The sequence below is a fragment of the Macrosteles quadrilineatus genome, unplaced genomic scaffold, assembly GCF_028750875.1.
Source record: "Macrosteles quadrilineatus isolate MER2022 unplaced genomic scaffold, UCM_ALF_1.0 Scaffold_1__1_contigs__length_201487025, whole genome shotgun sequence".
Classification (NCBI taxonomy): Eukaryota; Metazoa; Arthropoda; class Insecta; order Hemiptera; family Cicadellidae; genus Macrosteles; species Macrosteles quadrilineatus.
This window is the reverse complement of record NW_026542594.1, coordinates 91,022,190-91,039,416: the sequence shown is the minus strand read 5'-3', so window position 1 is coordinate 91,039,416 and position 17,227 is coordinate 91,022,190. Positions and strand designations below refer to the sequence as shown.

The 17,227-nt window shown below is 38.9% G+C and overlaps 2 protein-coding genes across 2 annotated transcripts in view; both read right to left on the bottom strand.

Annotated features, from left to right (window-relative positions):
* The window catches only part of LOC128998880 (uncharacterized), a 106,371-nt gene extending 97,918 nt beyond the window's left edge, over positions 1–8,453 (bottom strand). The window contains exons 1-3 of the mRNA XM_054425237.1: positions 8,234–8,453; positions 6,802–7,067; positions 2,850–3,018 (exon numbers count right to left, since the gene is read on the bottom strand). Of these exons, the coding sequence (XP_054281212.1) occupies positions 2,850–3,018; positions 6,802–7,067; positions 8,234–8,274 (476 nt within the window). The 5' untranslated portion in view covers positions 8,275–8,453. The remainder of the gene's footprint in view (positions 1–2,849; positions 3,019–6,801; positions 7,068–8,233) is intronic.
* Positions 8,454–14,302: 5,849 nt separating this feature from the next.
* On the bottom strand, positions 14,303–14,782 carry LOC128998871 (uncharacterized). Its single transcript, XM_054425230.1, has one exon. The coding sequence runs from the start codon at positions 14,780–14,782 to the stop codon at positions 14,303–14,305; it is 480 nt and encodes a 159-aa protein (XP_054281205.1).
* Positions 14,783–17,227: the final 2,445 nt, after the last annotated feature.

Genomic DNA, 17,227 nt, shown 5'->3' with positions numbered 1-17,227 from the left:
AAATACATAGGTGTGCTATTCCCGTCATTTGCTGACATATCCCAGATTGCAAACAAAAAATCAGCTGATGTAATGCCATATAAGTATATTTTTGTTTTGATTTGATTGTTATTGTTTTTGCAATTTTTTAATGGTAAAAGGTGTTTGCAATCTGAGTGACGTCAGCATATGACGGGAATAGCACACCTATGTATTTTCCTTCCACCATGCAGGCCTACCGCCCTGCCTCTGATAGTAAAGTGAGTGCGCCCGGTTCACACTGCTGCCTGCATTTCCCTGACTACACGAGGTATAACCTGAAGGTCGAGTATTTTCAATTTTGTTGTATTTATTTACTTTTGCAATAAGGGAAAATCACTTAACTACAAGTTGAAATCAACGATTTTATTTTTGAAATCCCGGCTGATAAAAACCAATTTTTCCTAGGACGAGCAGTGGTTGAGGGCGCCCCACGGCGCCCCCCATCCACCCTGCTAGGTCAACCACCCTGGGCATATGCCCAGTCTGCCCGTTTATAAAAGTGGGCCTGTTGTTATTGAAATCTGTTCGACGTTGAACTGAAATGTTAACGTTTTGCAGTTAGCACACGGAGGTAGTTAGAACCCCTCAGAATAGGATAATCACAATCGCGTATTTGACTCCTTAGGTTCGGATTAGTGTTTTTAGATGGAATGACACGTTGTTAAATATTGATCAGTGTTTTTGATTTAGTAATTGAGATATTTTCCTCATTTGGCTTGAATAGATAAATTTTTAAAATTTAATGGACCAATTTAATGATACAGCGTGATCTTAGTAAATCAAAGGTCACATTTAGCGCAAATTACCGCAGCAAAACTGAGATAAAGTCATGGGGCGTCTACTTTAAATTACATAACCTAACCTTCAATTAATCACGGCCCCCTCCAAAAAATTATTCTATACCCGCCACTGAACTGAACAGACGCCAAACAACGTTTTATATTTTACAAAAGGGTGGTAAGTCTACTTGCAGTATCCTAGGTCAATGATAACATTGTGTTTAATCTATGTCATCCATCTGTTTATCTCTGGATCTCCTTGTTTAATAACATCAATATTTTCAGGCCTAATTCAAACAAAGTTTAAGCAGTCAAACATTATTTACACATTGTAAACAAAAAACTGCCAAGATGAACACGTTAACAATTGTTATCTTCCTACTCTAACAGAAAACAAAAATCGAGCAATAAAATAATTTGCATACGGTTTTTCTTTGAAGACTCGTGGGCAGAACCTCGATTTGTATACAGCAATGGTCTTACTTATTGTGGAGATCAATCCACTATCATTTAAATAGCCAGCTCTCTTCCCCTTGACTGCTGGGGGCGGAGGGGGGGAGATCTTGTGGAGATCAATCCACTATCATTTAAATAGCCCGCCACTTTCAAACCATCATACGCCACCAGGACTCTGTGGTCGCGCATGCGCACGGTGGGGTATGGGGAGAGACGTCGCGAAAGTGATTGTCGTGCGTGTGCTGTCTTGAGGAATGGAGGGCTAAATTCATTGGGATACGGGGGGACACCCCCTTGAGGTATTGTGTCGTAGTAATAGTATTTTAATAATATGTAATTTCAGATCATCTAGTCAAATTCACTACGTCGTTTATTCCGTCATTTATTATTGATTATTATCTCAAATCTTAGTTCACGTTGTGTCCAGTTGACTTATACACTAAATATTCAATATGTTGAACAATCCACGTATTTCAGTGTTATAATGCTTTAATTAATCAATCTTTCATCAAAGCTGGCTCTTGGGGCCTGTGAATTGCGGTCAATTGTCTCCTCTGTGTTAAATAATGTGTTCAATTAACGTTTCCAACAACAACGATTTGGTCAGGATCTTGAATCGCATGATCAGATCACCAAAATGTGGCACAAAGTATGCCACATTATCCCTGTGGTCTACTAATCTCTTCTTATACTACTTATTTCCTATAATCAATGACAAAATCATAGACAAAATAACCTCATAGTTCTTTTTATATCCATCCAGCTGTTACTTCAAACAAATTATTGCAATAAAACTAACTCAAGATTTTTAAGACTGCTCTAAAAATATATTAGGTATAACATTCTGAATAAATGAACGTATCAATTATTATAGCATTACACATAGTATAAATAAGTAAACCCTAAGCATGTCATTTCATTTTTATCCAAATGCTGAATTTGTGTCCCCTGAATGTTTACAGCTGTTACATTATCAAATGGTATGATACCAAAAGCTAGTCTAGAATCTTAGCATCGGCTGCTAGACTTTTTTTAATTAAAACTTAATTTCTAAAAATACTGAAACCCTAAACTAAAATTACAGCTTAGACATTCCCTAGTTCTCAGTATTATCTTTGTTTCAACACGTTAGGTTGGAATCAACACATCCGTTAAGTGGTTGATTCAGAATCGTGAAATAAAAAAACCCTGTCACGTTTTAATGACTATCCCGAAACAATGTTGTTATGGTAAACAATGTTTCAGGGAATTCATCAGACCATATGTGTGTTTCCTCTTCTTATTTGGAAATTGAATAAAGCAACAGGTCCTTCTCACTCATTATAAAAATTCATCTCAACAGTTACAAGTCGCTTAAGGGTGGTCACCTCCTGAGACTAAGCCACAAATAAAAAAAGTTTCGGCTACCATGTCGTGGCCACCAAGTCACTTAGTGTGGCCATAGTCTTAATCCCAAACCTCTGTGTAATGTGTTCTTACAGCAAGATGGTCATGCCTTTTATTTCATATTTCTTGACCACCCTATAGTTATATTTTGGAACTATATCCAAAGACTTTGCATAACCATCCCCTATTTGGTCTTTTAACAATCACCTCAGCTGAATGTTTGATGAGTTGATTCCAGTTGGGAGAGATGCGAGTTTGACACCTGTTCTCCAGCACCAAACAATGATTTCAAAAGTCGGAATGCCTGTCATACATACTAGACATTCCATCTCTGCAAATGCCATGGTCAGGTAACAGTGTGGGCTCGGCATTGGATCTAGCACAAACATACAACAGTTATGGGTGAAAATAACATAGAACATAGACAAGATATATAATCGTCTCCAGGGTTTTTAAATTGCCTGGCAGACAGGAAAATGTAAAAAATATGTGAGTTAACATTAATTATCTACACTATTGTTAAGTAAATCAAATGTTTGATAAATGTTATCATGACTTTTAAAGCCAAATGATTACACTACCTACTTATGAAGCTTCCACTCAAATTTTTGTAATTAATTATTGCTCTTATCTTATTAATTACTGACAAGTTTCAATAAAGGCTTCATCCCAAATGTATTACCTAGTTCAAATCAACCTAGTTCAAATGGTCAAATACTTTCTACCCAAGTGACATAGAGAAACATAATGTTACAGAATAAAGAATACTGTTTTGGTTTTTTACATAAATATCATTCTGTCAATCGATCACTTCTCCAGCGTTGTTTAAAATACGGTACTATTCCTGTAGAGGTTTTTTAAAGAGCACCATACATATTCGTCTTTACCTACTTGCCTAGAACTCTTCTTTACAACCATTACATTGTTCTTAACCAAGAAACGTGTTAATAATACATCAAATCTATATAAATAAAATTTGAGTTTTGTCTGTACATTGCTCAGAATCATAATGTAGGTAATTTTTACGTTTTATACATTAAAGAAGCCGAAACAAGTCTCATCAAAATTTCTGTCTCTCTGTCTTTCTGTAACACTCAAGATGGCATTTTACGCAATCTTCTCCAGGAAAACGAGAGTACCTATCAAGATCCAAGTCATTTTAATGTATTCACTGGATTGGCGAGAGTGTCTTTAGCCATTAAAATATGGCCTCACTACTTAGTAAATAAAATTACGGACGTTCAAAAATGCAGTTTTGTGCGATTTTTGTCAAGTTTTCGTCCAATTTTTATCACATAATGATCTATGAAATAACGAACAGCTGTTCGGATCAAGATTATTTTTTCTAGCTGTCACTGATATGTTTACAAATGTTGTTTACAAATACCGCAACCATTTCCGATCACGTTTTGAAAACGTTGTCTTACATAACGGATTTAATTGATCGCAAGTGGAATAATATAGTGTACCAAATGAAATAATGAATACCGGTAACTAGGCATCATCCAGGTCAGGAACCAGAGATTCTTTGTGTGTAAAATTGTTCTTGAGTTTTGATAACCAGAAAGAAGACCTTGAATCAGTGTTGTATAGGGCTGGGAAACTTGAATTTATTAATGATCGTCGCCAATAGCTTACTAACAAGGATTCCACTCATTGACGGCGCTTCAATGGCGGTTGTGTAAAGTGTAAAGTAAAAAATCACAACTGCAGTGGGTGATTGTAACAGAGGTTTACGGTTTATGGATTATGCTAAACTTGCTTTTCCGATGTGTCACTTTCTTTTCCTACTCACCGTATGATGCAATCGCCGGACCATACAGCCAATAGGCCCATAGCCCATCTCTTGGGTACTTACGCCTACCCAATTATTCATAAAAACCTTTTCGACGACGATCCTTGATACCGGTAATTTTCCCTAGAATACATAGCCTCCCTACTTAAGAAATAAAATTACAAACGTCCAAAAACCCAGTGTTGTGTCATTTTTGTCACATTTCATTCTAATGTTAAAAGATATACGAATCATTGTTTAGAGAATAGGCCTACATAATCTATTAAATAACAAACAATTGTTTGTATGAGGTTGATTTTTTTTCAAACTGACACCAATAATTTTACATGAAAAGTTGTTTACAAATAAAGCAATTAATGGGAAATAACTTTGATTGCCAATAATCTTTTACGAGAAAATCCAAAACCAAGAAATCAATAACTTTGGGACTTGATTAACGCATTTAATTTGTCGGACGTAATTCTTAACTGTAAACGTTGGTTTTTGGTACTGGTTCTTTTCCTTAGAACCGTTGGTAGCAGCAAGAATCGTTTTTATGTACCAACACATCACTGTAATTTACAAATTAGTTATCGTTGGTGTTCACCTTATTTATACAGTCGTATTATAGCCGTACTCAATTTAATTGATGTCTTAACTGTATAAGTTTTGGTTTTTCTGTCTGGATTCAAAATTTTAGTTTATGCTAAGAAAATGATAACTCATTTAAGTAAAACATTTGTTTAGCAAACCATCATGAATTGTTTATGATTTACGTTGTTTAAGTATCAATAGTTTGTAGCCTATTTTGGTAATTTTTATTATAAATTACCAATCTAAATTGTCTATAGTACTTCATTTCATATAGTAAGACGCCATTTCGACAGCATTTCGGGTCATCTTCGGTCTAAGTAAATATAGATTGGTATGATAAAATTTGATGACATTAATACAAATTTCAAATACAAATTTTATATGTACTTTGTTATGCTTAAAACGTAGCAAATTCCCTAATTAAGTTCTGTATTTTTGTGTGTATGTCTGTTGGTAACGCATTTATGTCCTTATTTCTCAGTGTCACGAAAAGGACAAGAGCACCTTGATAACTAAAATGTCAACCCGAATAAAGTGTTAAATGGTGAGGTTGAGGTAGTACTTTAAATACTTTGAACCATTGTGGGAAGTAACTTTCAACTATAGGCCTACCTTAGGGCTATGCCTCATAGATCTAGGCCTATAAAGCTTTTTTAGTTTAATCATTTGATTTAACATATGGACTAACACGAACCTGGTGACATTTAATTGCGAAGCATGTGTTTTGGCTTGAAACTGTCAGATACTGTATTTGCGAAGGTTTATATATAATAGTTTTGCCTGCATATCTAAAAATATGCAAACCAACTGCTGTTCCTAATATAAGAAGATTTCAACTGACTACTTTAAAATCCCCGTGCGTAGAACGGGCACACAGCTAGTTTTAAATATAAGTAGTTAAACAGACATTTACTACCAAGCTGACGAGTTTGTTTCAAAGTCAAAAGAAAGAAGCTCAATTCAACTTTGTAGGATTCTCTTTTGGACAAATGCCTTTAAGTTACTGTAGCCAAATAGAATATTTTAAGAACACTAAAGTAAAATAGAATTTATGAACCATCTAAAGAAGTAGGCCTTACACTTTATGTTGGACTTAAGATTAAGCGACAAAAACAAGAGTAATATTTTGGTCCATATGGGGTGAAGATGCAATTGCATATTTTGGAAAAAACTGTGTTTCTTATCATATATTTGTGTTGGAATAAATATTTTATATAGTTAACTTCTTAATACAAGAAAACTGTCTAAAATGTCAAAATGAGCTTATCTTTGGTCTGTAATCAACCATCGTGCTAGGCAAACTGCCAGACCTTGTTATATGCATATCAACATTGAGAGGGAAAGAAAACATTGTTTTTGGCTATATTTTTGTGAAAAATATGTACATATAAAAATAGTCAAGGTATCCATTCTGAAATTCAAATACAAAAAAGCTTAATTACCTACATTATTTTGTTACCTTACAATATCCTGTTAGTGTTGGTTGAATTCTGACAAAAAAGCTTTCTACAAATTTATGAATGATCATCAAAACATTATAATAAAATGATCATCAAAACTTACATAGCTAATATAAAATGTAATCTTAGTGCCAACAAAATTGGCTAGTTATAGAGTTTCTAAACGTATTGATAGAGGCTAAATAAATGATCAATTTTTTTATGAATTGAAAACTAAACTATAAATTTATAACTTTCATGAGATTTCCAGTTAACAATACCATTGACTATTGATAGTCAAACATAATAATCTTTACCTATCAATTAATGAACATCAAAGACTCTACCTCACCTTTTAAGACGCAAATGTGTTCAAAAGAAGGATAACTAATTAGAAATATTCTAGGTTGAGGAGAAGTCTCTGCAAATGCAAACATATAAGCTTGCTGATATCCTACAAGACACTGAACCCCTTCCCCATTCTCAAAGCTGTTAGCTGTATATAGGAGTTCTTCGTGGGTGGAAGTGTTGTAAAGTAGAATGAAACATCCAGCTCCAAATGACACAACATCTCTTCCTACGAAAGTCATGTAAGAAACATGGCCAATCTTCAACCATCTGGAATACATTTTTAAACTGAGTGTAAAAAACATGGTTAAAAAAGTCTTTTTGTTTGCAAGTTATATCAGGCTGGTTCAAATTGTAATTTTGTACAGGTATTCAATATACGGTGCTATTAACTTACGTGGCTTAGAACAAGTTATATGGAAAAATTTTACTTATTTTTGCAATTTGTTATTGTAAGTTAAGGCCTACTCTTCTTGACTGCAACTGTCTGCCGCCAAGCTGCAGCATCTAGGGTAATTGGCCCAGTTGGAAGTTGGAACATCACAAAAATCGAAAGTAAATACCGGTACACCTTAGGCCTCAGGGATATTTCTAAACCACATTGGAGTTCTTGTAAAAGACAAAATCCTTATCAACACAAGGTTCCCATCTTTTGAGAGACCAACCTATCCCCAAGGTGGGTAGGTATAGAAAGGTGGGTATACTAAAAGGTGTAGCCTATTCTATTCTATATCTCCTATCAACAAAGGGTAATTTTAATAAATGGCAAATGGGCCTGGTGGTTCATGCCAAGGGGCACAAGAGGTTTTGGGTTTGTTGGGGACATAAGGAAAATAAAAATTCCCCCACAAGGTACGTGGAGAGGAGAATTAAGATCCCAATAAGGTTAATTATTTATTGGGCCCATCACATGCAAACAGCGTGCCTGCTGCCAACCCCTCAAACTTTGTCATGAACTCTGGACACGACTGAAGGACATTCAATGAAATGTGTATGGTTCCTATTTAGCCTACCTATAGTACGGTATGATTTTCAATCAGAAAAAGAATGAATAAGGTAAATATAGCCTAACCCTTGATAGTTTTTGCTTAGCTTTAAAATAGTTCCAAAATTCAATCTAGAGCTTGTTTAAAATCCAGACTAGGCCTATGTTTTAGCTTAGGCCTACTGGTCTCCAAAATCAATCATAAAATAAAATAAAGATACTATGGTAAGTTAAGGCATGGCCAGTAACTTATAACTTATAGCCTAAGCCTAGCTAAATTAATACCTACCAACGGAAAATTTGAAGCTTTTGGAACTTTGTGGGAATAAAACAGAGTACATATAGCCTACGTTGGAACATTTTAAAACAAGCTACCAATTATATTTTTATTAGTGTTAATTAGTATGAATTACATTACTATTACATGACATATTAACAGGTGCTAACTTACTTGGTAAGTGAGTCAGTGTCAACGTCTACTTCAGAACTCATGTTTCATAAGTTCAAATTAGAAATGTTTTCTTTGTAACAATACAATAAGTTTAATATCAATGCAAATGGATGTTTAAAGAGAAGATGCGTCTCAAATAACTTTTGGGGAACAAAATAAAAACTAACAAGGCTGCAAAACAATGAAAGTAGTCGTAGGAAATAGAAATAGGGGATTTCTGGTTCCCTTATTTCCTTCTTCAACTCAAAAATCAAATGTCAATGTTTGTTTTGTTTGATTTGAGTTTGACTGTTGTGCATTGTGCTTTGTGTTGTTGTTTCCGTTGCCCTGGCAGAGAGCGAGAGCATGGAGAGAGAGAGATAAATGGATTGTAACTGGAGTCACAACTCTCCGGTTAAAAATGTGCAATCTGCCATCAAGATGGCCGTGGCCGCTTGTTACTGTGTTTTGTTGGTAACACTGTCTCTGTCCGAAGTGACTATTCGCACGTCAAAATGACGCTTAGTCTGCAGAGTGCAGATTTGCTGCGGCGGGGGTGTTGGCAATTGACCCGGGTCAACGAAATAAAAATTAGCTATTATCGGCGGTTTTAGCGAATTTCCCTATAGGGAAGTAGCTATTACCGTAGGTGGCACGGTAAGACCTAGACCCGGGACCGATTTACTTTTTCATTTTTATGTCCCCAGAGGCCAAAAACACCATTCGTTCAAATTTTTATATATGTATATATATATAGATTTATATATATATATAGATTTATATATATATATAGATTTATATATATATATACGTCCGTGAAAGCGATAACTTGAGTAATTTTTGTCCGATTTTGATGAAATTTGGTTTAAAGGTGTAAAGCGGGATATACTTGAATGAGTTCGCGAACCAGTATGATTGGACCATGGGAACGGGGCTTTACGGGGGGTTTTATGGGGTAAAAATTGGTTTTTCTCACTTTTGACCCTCAAAACACAAAATTTCCCAATTTCTCTTTAGACCTTTTTAAAGAGCTTAAAAAAACAAATAATTTAGTATATAAAAGTATTTTTGTTCGGTTATTAGTAACGGAGAAAATTAAAAAAATTGTAAATTTAAAATTCCCATGCTATTCTTATGGAGAATATTGTCAAATGTTGTAGTTTGCTTGTTTATGGATATATTTTGATAAAACTTGGCAAATTCATTTATTTTGTACTAAGCTATCAATATTAAAAAAAACACTTTATTAGTTTCCTTTTGCTGCGGCGGGGGTATTTTGTTAATACAATCTTACTAATATTACAAATGTGAAAGTTTTTGTGTTTGTTTGTTTGTTGGAAGTTCAATCACGCTTTAACTATAGGTACTGGTCAGATTTGACTGAAATTTTGTATGATAATAATAGCTCACACTCCCGATTAACATAGGTAAATATTTTTCAATCATTACCAAATTTTACAGACGGGTAGAATCACGTAGAATACAATGTGGATATACATTCGTTCCAGGTTTCATGTGTAGCTTTATTCTAAGTACCTTTTTTGGTGATTGACTTTAGTCAACAAAATAAAATGAGCTATTTTCGTAGGGTTTTCGTTAATAATATAGGTAAATATTTTTTAATCGTTACCAAATTTTACATACGTCTAGAATACATGTGGATATACCTTCGTTCCAAGTTGCATGTAAATATGTACATTCTAAGTGGTTATTTTGCTAAATGTATTGAATTTGTTGAACCGGGTCAACAAAATAGGGGGGGAGGGAGTATCTCATAAACATAAACAAATGATGTAACTGGACTTGTCCGAAAATAAACTTCATTTAACATTGCCTAAGCTGAATCGTCGAAATCATATGGTAATGCGATATAAGTATAAATTCGGGCCCGGACCAGCAACGTAATTTGTTTATAATCAATGGTACCGGTTCTGTTCAAGTATCTCAGTGGGTGGGTTCCATATTATCGACAACCATAGAAATTGATCGAAACTGAATTATTCCCATTTTGTTGACACTGAAATATTCCCATCCCACGATCTGAGCAAAAGAGCAACCCAGCTACACCAGCCATTGAGCTATAGATTATAACTGGAGTCACTCTGGTTAAACATTATAGAAAAACGTTCCCCTGTTTTTGCTGGTTCGTTTTCGATGTTTCGTGTCGTTAGGTTGGCCGTGTGATCGGTTGGTGGGATTCTGGATTCTGTCAAATTCCAATTCATTCTAACCTAACCATGCTATTTATTTGGGGTTATCCGTTATTTCAAGGACTGATATCAAAATCTTATTTCAGTTATTGCACGTTAAAACCTGATTATTTTAAAGTTATTTTGAAACATTATAAATTGTTTTTGTTAGTAAATTAACTTATTTACCTCTTTTCAAGCTATGATTAATGGTGAACATAGTCAAGTTTCCTGGTTTGGAGATAGGTTTAGTCTTTGGTTTAGCCCTATGGCATTTGATTAAAGAATAAAGAACGACCATCGGTTTATGACACTGAGCAATAATTCTAACTGGAGGTAGCACTGAATGTCAAAGATGCGTGTCGCCAGCCGCCATGTTTGCGTGAGGTGTGAGTTATAAGAAGCCATGTTATTGGATAAGAAAACTCACTGCTATACCAACCTAACAAAATCAGCGACACGCTTTTGACAGACTTCTGCCATGGCAGTGCTACCTCCAGATTTTAGCTCAGTGGTTTATGATCTTGTTAAAATGGGTTGCTCGTAAAATAAATAAATAAACTTATATTGCAATCATAATGTTGACATATTTTTGTTTACTATCAACAAAAACAAAACAAACGGCAGGATGACGCCATCTTGATCCTGCCCTTAATTGGATCTTGCCCACGGGCCCTATTTTTGAAATGGTTGACAGTTGAGTCAATCGTCAACACTCAGGCCGCGGATGAAAATTGCAGATGAAAAAATCCTCGCTGAAATAAACAAATACTAAAGCATAAATAAATAAAGCAATAAAGAAACTAATATAATCACTTGAAAACCCATATCACAAAACATATATAACACAAAATACAGCTCAACAAGTATGTTTTCTCAATCCTTTGGGTGCTTCATCCGTGGCCAACCTTGTTTCGGGTTAGGACATGATGTAGTAACACTTCGGCCCAGTAACATTTCGGCCAAACTCAAATTTCTTAGAAAAACAGTATCACTTCGTCCCACTCGCTTTTACAGGTGATTAAATAAGCTAATGGAGTAACATTTCGGCCCGACGAAAAATTGACAAGGGTTGAGGAACGCAGTTTAGGTAGTAAGAGGTACATGACCTGTATACTTTGCAACCACCCTCTGGTGGAATGTCACCCAACCGTCACCCCTTGCATCCTCTGACCTCACATGACGGAGAATCGGTGGAATCTTACCTAACCTAACCTAACCTGTCAAATATTTTGTTGGGACGAAGTGTTACTAGTGGGCAGGTAGAGAGTTGGACCGTAGGCCACATCTGAGGGTTTCGGGCCGAAGTGTTACTTGGGCCGAAGTGTTACGACACGTAGGACATTGCTTGATCGGCCCCAAGGTTAGGGTTCACTTACACTACAAATCATTGACACTATGAGCCTCCAAATATGTAATTCTTCCAACATCGAAATTCTTGAACGATTTCAGGCTAAGACGCTGAGAAGAATTATTGGCGCACCCTGGTTCGTACCCAACACTACAATTAGAAATGACTTCAAAATTAAATCAGTCAAAGAAGAAATTACAGACCTTAGCAAAAAGTATCAAGAAAAATTAGATCATCCGAACAGTCTTGCTGTTAATCTGCTGGACAATAGTCAGTGCATTACCAGATTAAAAAGTGTTGTACATGTGCTGGACCTAAGCTACAGATTTCTGTAAATATTTAAATGATTGATCCAATTTTTGGCAAGACTTGTTGATGAACAGGTGCTTGCTTCCTGCCATTTTTTTATGTTACCTATTTTACTTATTGTTCTCATTATTTGTTTGATAAGATTGTAAAATAAATTATGATAAAAAAATTTAATCCTTAAAACACATGGCTCACTTACTCTACACATCATAGTCTATACGAGCCTCGTAAATAATATTGAAGGTTCACTTACTCTACAGATCATAGTGCCTATGGGCCTCGTGTCTTATATTTAAAAATACAGTAGGAAGGTTCACTTACTCTACAGATCATAGTGCCTATGAGCCAAGCGTATGAATTATTTTTTAATTCAGGAAAAAAAGACGGCTCACTTACACTACAGTTCATTTAGCTACACGTCACGCAGTTTGCAGCGCATCGTTGTAGGCGTTTATGGTAAACCAATACCGCCGTTCTGCCGTTCTGCTTTACTTCTGCCGTTTACTAGTCGTGCAGCGTGAAAGAGAGCGTATTTTGTTAATAATGTATTGTTTAATTTTTATCAAGTGTACTCGTTGCTCGAGCTCAAGCAATTGTCAAGTACCGGTATTACAGAGCTATTTTAAGACTTATAACAGTCAATTAATTAAAAATACTCACCTAAAAGCTTGTGTAACTAATGAAATTACTTACTTTGTTAGGAACAGTTACCAGATGATGTTTGACTTATCTGGATCATACAAGTGTGTATTATGTATTATATAACCTCATATTACTCAAAATGCGTTTTATTCTATAACTTTTCATTAAATTTAACATAAAAATCACGCTCCCTTCATTTTTAAAAGTATTCAGTCCAAAAATGTAATAAATTTGCTTGCGCGTAGGCCTACATATTTATTTCGTGTTGATAAATAATTAAGGTGATTCAATACACTTATGTAGGCAGTCGCAGCAGTCGAAGTGGCTCATAGTCACTATGATCTGTAAAGTAAGTGAACCTTCCTACTGTATTTTTAAAATATATAAGACACGAGACTCATAGGCTCTATGATCTGTAGAGTAAGTGAACCCTCTTCATTTATTTTATATTTTCGACGTAGTGCAAGTGAACCTTCTATTATATATACTATTTATAATATTATTTACAATAGTTCGTAAAGACTATGATCAGTAGAGTGAGTGAGCTGTCCCGAATTGGTGCCTTCAAATAGACCGTTACACAGATATAAGCATTTTAATAACATCAAAACCCCGACGCAAATATGCGATGGCAGTCTATGGGTGGAAACCGGCCGTCGCATATGTGTGTCGCTGGTCCATGTGAATGAACAATTTTGTACTATTGCAGTTGTGAATGTGTTAAGGATTGAACGGGCTAGAACAGTCGATGGATCGCGAAAGCCATATTTAATACTTCAACACTTTTCATTGAAATGGCGACCACGACCATACAAAGTAGGTATTTTAAACCAAGTATGAATGGAGATGAGTGTAGGATGAGTGGTACGATTTTGTAGTCTTGTTAGTAACTAAGGCCGACATGTTCCTTAGACACAGCTGTTTAATAGCACAAACAAGCTAGTGGCAACTAAGCGCATCCGAACCAGAACCACATTTTTTGCCTTGGTATTAACGAATTGGTCTTCTGCTATCAAAAGGAATTTTTGAAATGTTACAGCAAGTTTGGTTAGGTAAGTTTAGTTTAGAACAGTTTAATTTCATAACCAATATATAATTGTGGTCAGATAACTTGAAGTTGATTCCATCCATTTCGGCTTTTGAAGTTTAGACTTAAGAGGTGTTCCAACGTACTTGCACTACATCGAAACATCTCCAACGGGCTTAAGGCCCAGAGAATAACCACTAAAAACCTCCTCTACTCTTCGGACACTAGCCTGGGAACACTTGTCGCACTTCATCAGAACTAGGCCGAGTTTGCCTACGCCCGAGGGGCTTACGCCGTGTCTAGCAGTTTATTTCTTATCAAATCTAGACTATGTTCCGATCTAGATCGTTCTTTTTAGCTTGAAGGACATTTCGGACAAAGTGCGACCAGCAGTACCAGTTGTCCTCACCCTTCAGCAAGGTCTCACAAATCGATTCAATCGACAGCACCCCAAGATGTTGAATGGCCTCCTGGCGAAGCATATCCCATTGTGGACAGCTGGAAAAAAGTGTGTTCCGCGTCGTCGGGAATGCATGGGCAGTAAATGCAGTCAGGCGAATTTGTTTTGGCGATCAAGTGCAGGTACGACTGAAAATAGCCGTGACCTGACAAGAACTGCGCGAGGTAATAGTCAACCTCACTGTGCCGCCGTTCCACCCACGGTTGGACCTGTCTGATGAGTCTGGCAGTCCAACGTCCTCGAGTCTCCCTTTCCCAGCTTTCTTGCCACATCTAAAAGTGCGGGAGCGCTCTTCTGTTCTTGCAGCGTCCTTTCCGATGTAGCCTTGTCTCTGGTAGATTGCCTTCCTCTCCGCTGCCAAGAGTTTGACTGGGATAACTCCAGCGATCACCAAAACGGCCGGTTCAGACACCGTACGGTACGCGGAAGCGACCCTGACTGCCGCCTGACGCTGCACTCGTGCGAGCCTCAACCTATACGCCTCCTTGTTAAGCGCGTCTGCCCACACCTCAGAGCTGTAGAGAAGCACGGACTGGACTGCAGACATCAGTAGTCTTCTACGGCTGGACCGGGGACCACCGACATTGGCCATAAGCCTACTAAGAGCAGCGACACTCCTAGCAGCCTTGTCCGCCGTACGGAAGATCTGGTCCCTCCAGAAATCCCTCCAACTTGTTGTCCACCATGACACCAAGGTACTTGGCGGTTCGCGTGGTTTGGACAACTACGTTCCCAACTCGTAGCGGAACGATGGTTTCAATCCGTTTTTCGTGAGGATGACGATCTCTGTCTTGCTCAGAGCGAGTGTCAGACCATGATCAGTCATCCAGGCGTTTACAACGCGCATGACTTGGTTCAGTTTCAGTTGGGCTAGCTCAAAGTTGCTGGGTTACAACCTTGTAGCCCAGTCCCCAAGGATCAGAGTCAACATCTTCCTGAAGCCTCCTCCAACAGCTAACCTTGCTCCTGATGATAGCCCGATGAAGAGCTTTCCTCGCAGCCCTATAAGCCGCTGACTTAGCCTCGAAATCCGGGAATCTTCTGGCCCTCATAGCGGCACGTCTGGCTTTCAGACAAGCTTTCCGAAGGTTCGAGATCTCTAAAGTCCACCAGTCCAGCTTGCTTATCGTGACGGCGTCCCCTGCGTGGCATGGCCTGATCACAAGCCGAGACAATCAGTTCCATCGTGGACGTTACCAATGCCTCGGCGTCAACAGGTGCAGCAGAATTCACCAGCGCTCCCCGTGAGATTACGTCAGTGAACTTCTCAACATCCAGCTTGTCCGTATACCATCGGCGTGGTCCAGATCGTGATACAGGCGCCTGATTATGGTGTTCATCCAGTATATCAAAAACGATGTACTGATGATCACTTGCCATGAGGTCTTCGATGACTCTCCAGTTGGAGCTAGTAGTGATTCCGACGAGAAGGAGATATCGGGGACCGTACCTCTCATGCCGGGGCGCCGGAAAGTAGGCGTTTCGCCCTCGTTTAAGACGACAAGTCCGGTCCTGGCGGCAAAGTCCAGGCCCGCGGGAGTTTGTAGAGGTCATACCCCACTCCACAGCTGTCGCATTAAAATCGCCAGCAACAACGACATGCCCAACGGTACCCCGTACACTGTCTTCTAAGCGGTCAATCTTCAGACGGAATTCCCGACTTGGCTCGTTGGGGGTAAGGTAGACACTAAAAAACGTGACGTCCCTACACCTGACCCAAACGAAGCCTCGGCCGCGTCCGTGATCTCGCACTGGTGCTTCGGTGCTGTTTTGAACCCAACAAGCGGCAGTACCGAGAGAATCTGGGAACCAGAAGTGTGGGTCCCTGTCACGGTACTGCTCGCTGATCAGAAGGGTGTCCGCACCGATCTCTTGGGCCAGCTGATCTAAGAGGGAGTCAGCCGTTCTGGACCTCTCAAGGTTACCCTGGAGAATCCTCACTTCCTAGACCTAGCCTTCTCAAGGTCGAGTGCAGCCTTGAAAACACTGCATCGCCCAGCCCCTGGGATGTGACCTTTTGAGGCGTCCTTTTGGCCTTTCTCTGCGCAGAGAAAACAACCCTCTGCTGCGGTACAGTTCTTCTTGTTGTGGCCCGAGCCGCCACACCTGAAACAATTCTTGGATCGGTCGGGTCCCTTACAGTTTCGGGAAGAGTGACCAAACCCGAGGCAGCGAAAGCATTGCGGTACAACCACCCTCCGTCTGAGCCTGCAATTGACCCATCCAATTCTAAGGGGTGTGAGATTAAGCAGCTTGCTTGCATCTTTGTTTCGCATTTCAGCGATAGCTATGCGTTGCTCTCTGCGGTTGGGCCGCGTAAGCCATACTTTAAGGGAGTCGGCATTTTGGATATCAGGGATGGCCTTGTTGATAGCCTCCCTGACCTCAGCCTCAGTCGAAAGACCGTCAAGGTCCCGGATCTCCACCGAGGTCCTAGGCTCGAGTTCCCGAACGGTACCGTGGTCCCCCAGAGCCTCTCTGACCTTTGCAGCAAAAGCCACTCGGTCACCAGATTTCCCCAGCTCGAGGAGAACTTTCCCGTTCTGGGTATACCTGATTGACTTAACAATCGTATCCGTCTCCTCTGACTTGGCCTTAGACTTGAGTCGACCCAAGACTTCAGCAAAAGATCGCCCCTCTAAAGGGTTGATCAGGATTGCCTCAGCCCTGGGATTTCTCGGCCTGGGTTTCTTTGAAACAGGGGGGGCCTTTCCACGAACCTCCCTCGCCGGAGCAGGGTCAGCAACCTTCCGATCTCTTGCTGCAGGTTCTTTGTTAGAGACAGCCTCCATTCGTCTCAATTTCCTCTTTTCTTTGCGGGGAAGCCTCTTCTCCCAGTTACCCACATATGGTGCCGCAGCAGAGTTCATAGAGCTGCTTCCGTCAACCGTTGGGAGAGAGGCAAGCTCCCTGGTTTGCTGAGGGCGCTTCTTTAGAGCTGGAGTGTGCTCAGTAGGGGGTGTCATCTGGGTGGCCCTGTCCTCGACCTTCTGCTCTACATCTGACTGAGGCTGATTGGCCAATTAAGGAAGATCGG

Bases quoted from the DNA above. Each gene is read 5' to 3' on its own strand.
- LOC128998871 (XM_054425230.1), bottom strand. From the start codon at position 14,782: ATGGCCAATGTCGGTGGTCCCCGGTCCAGCCGTAGAAGACTACTGATG.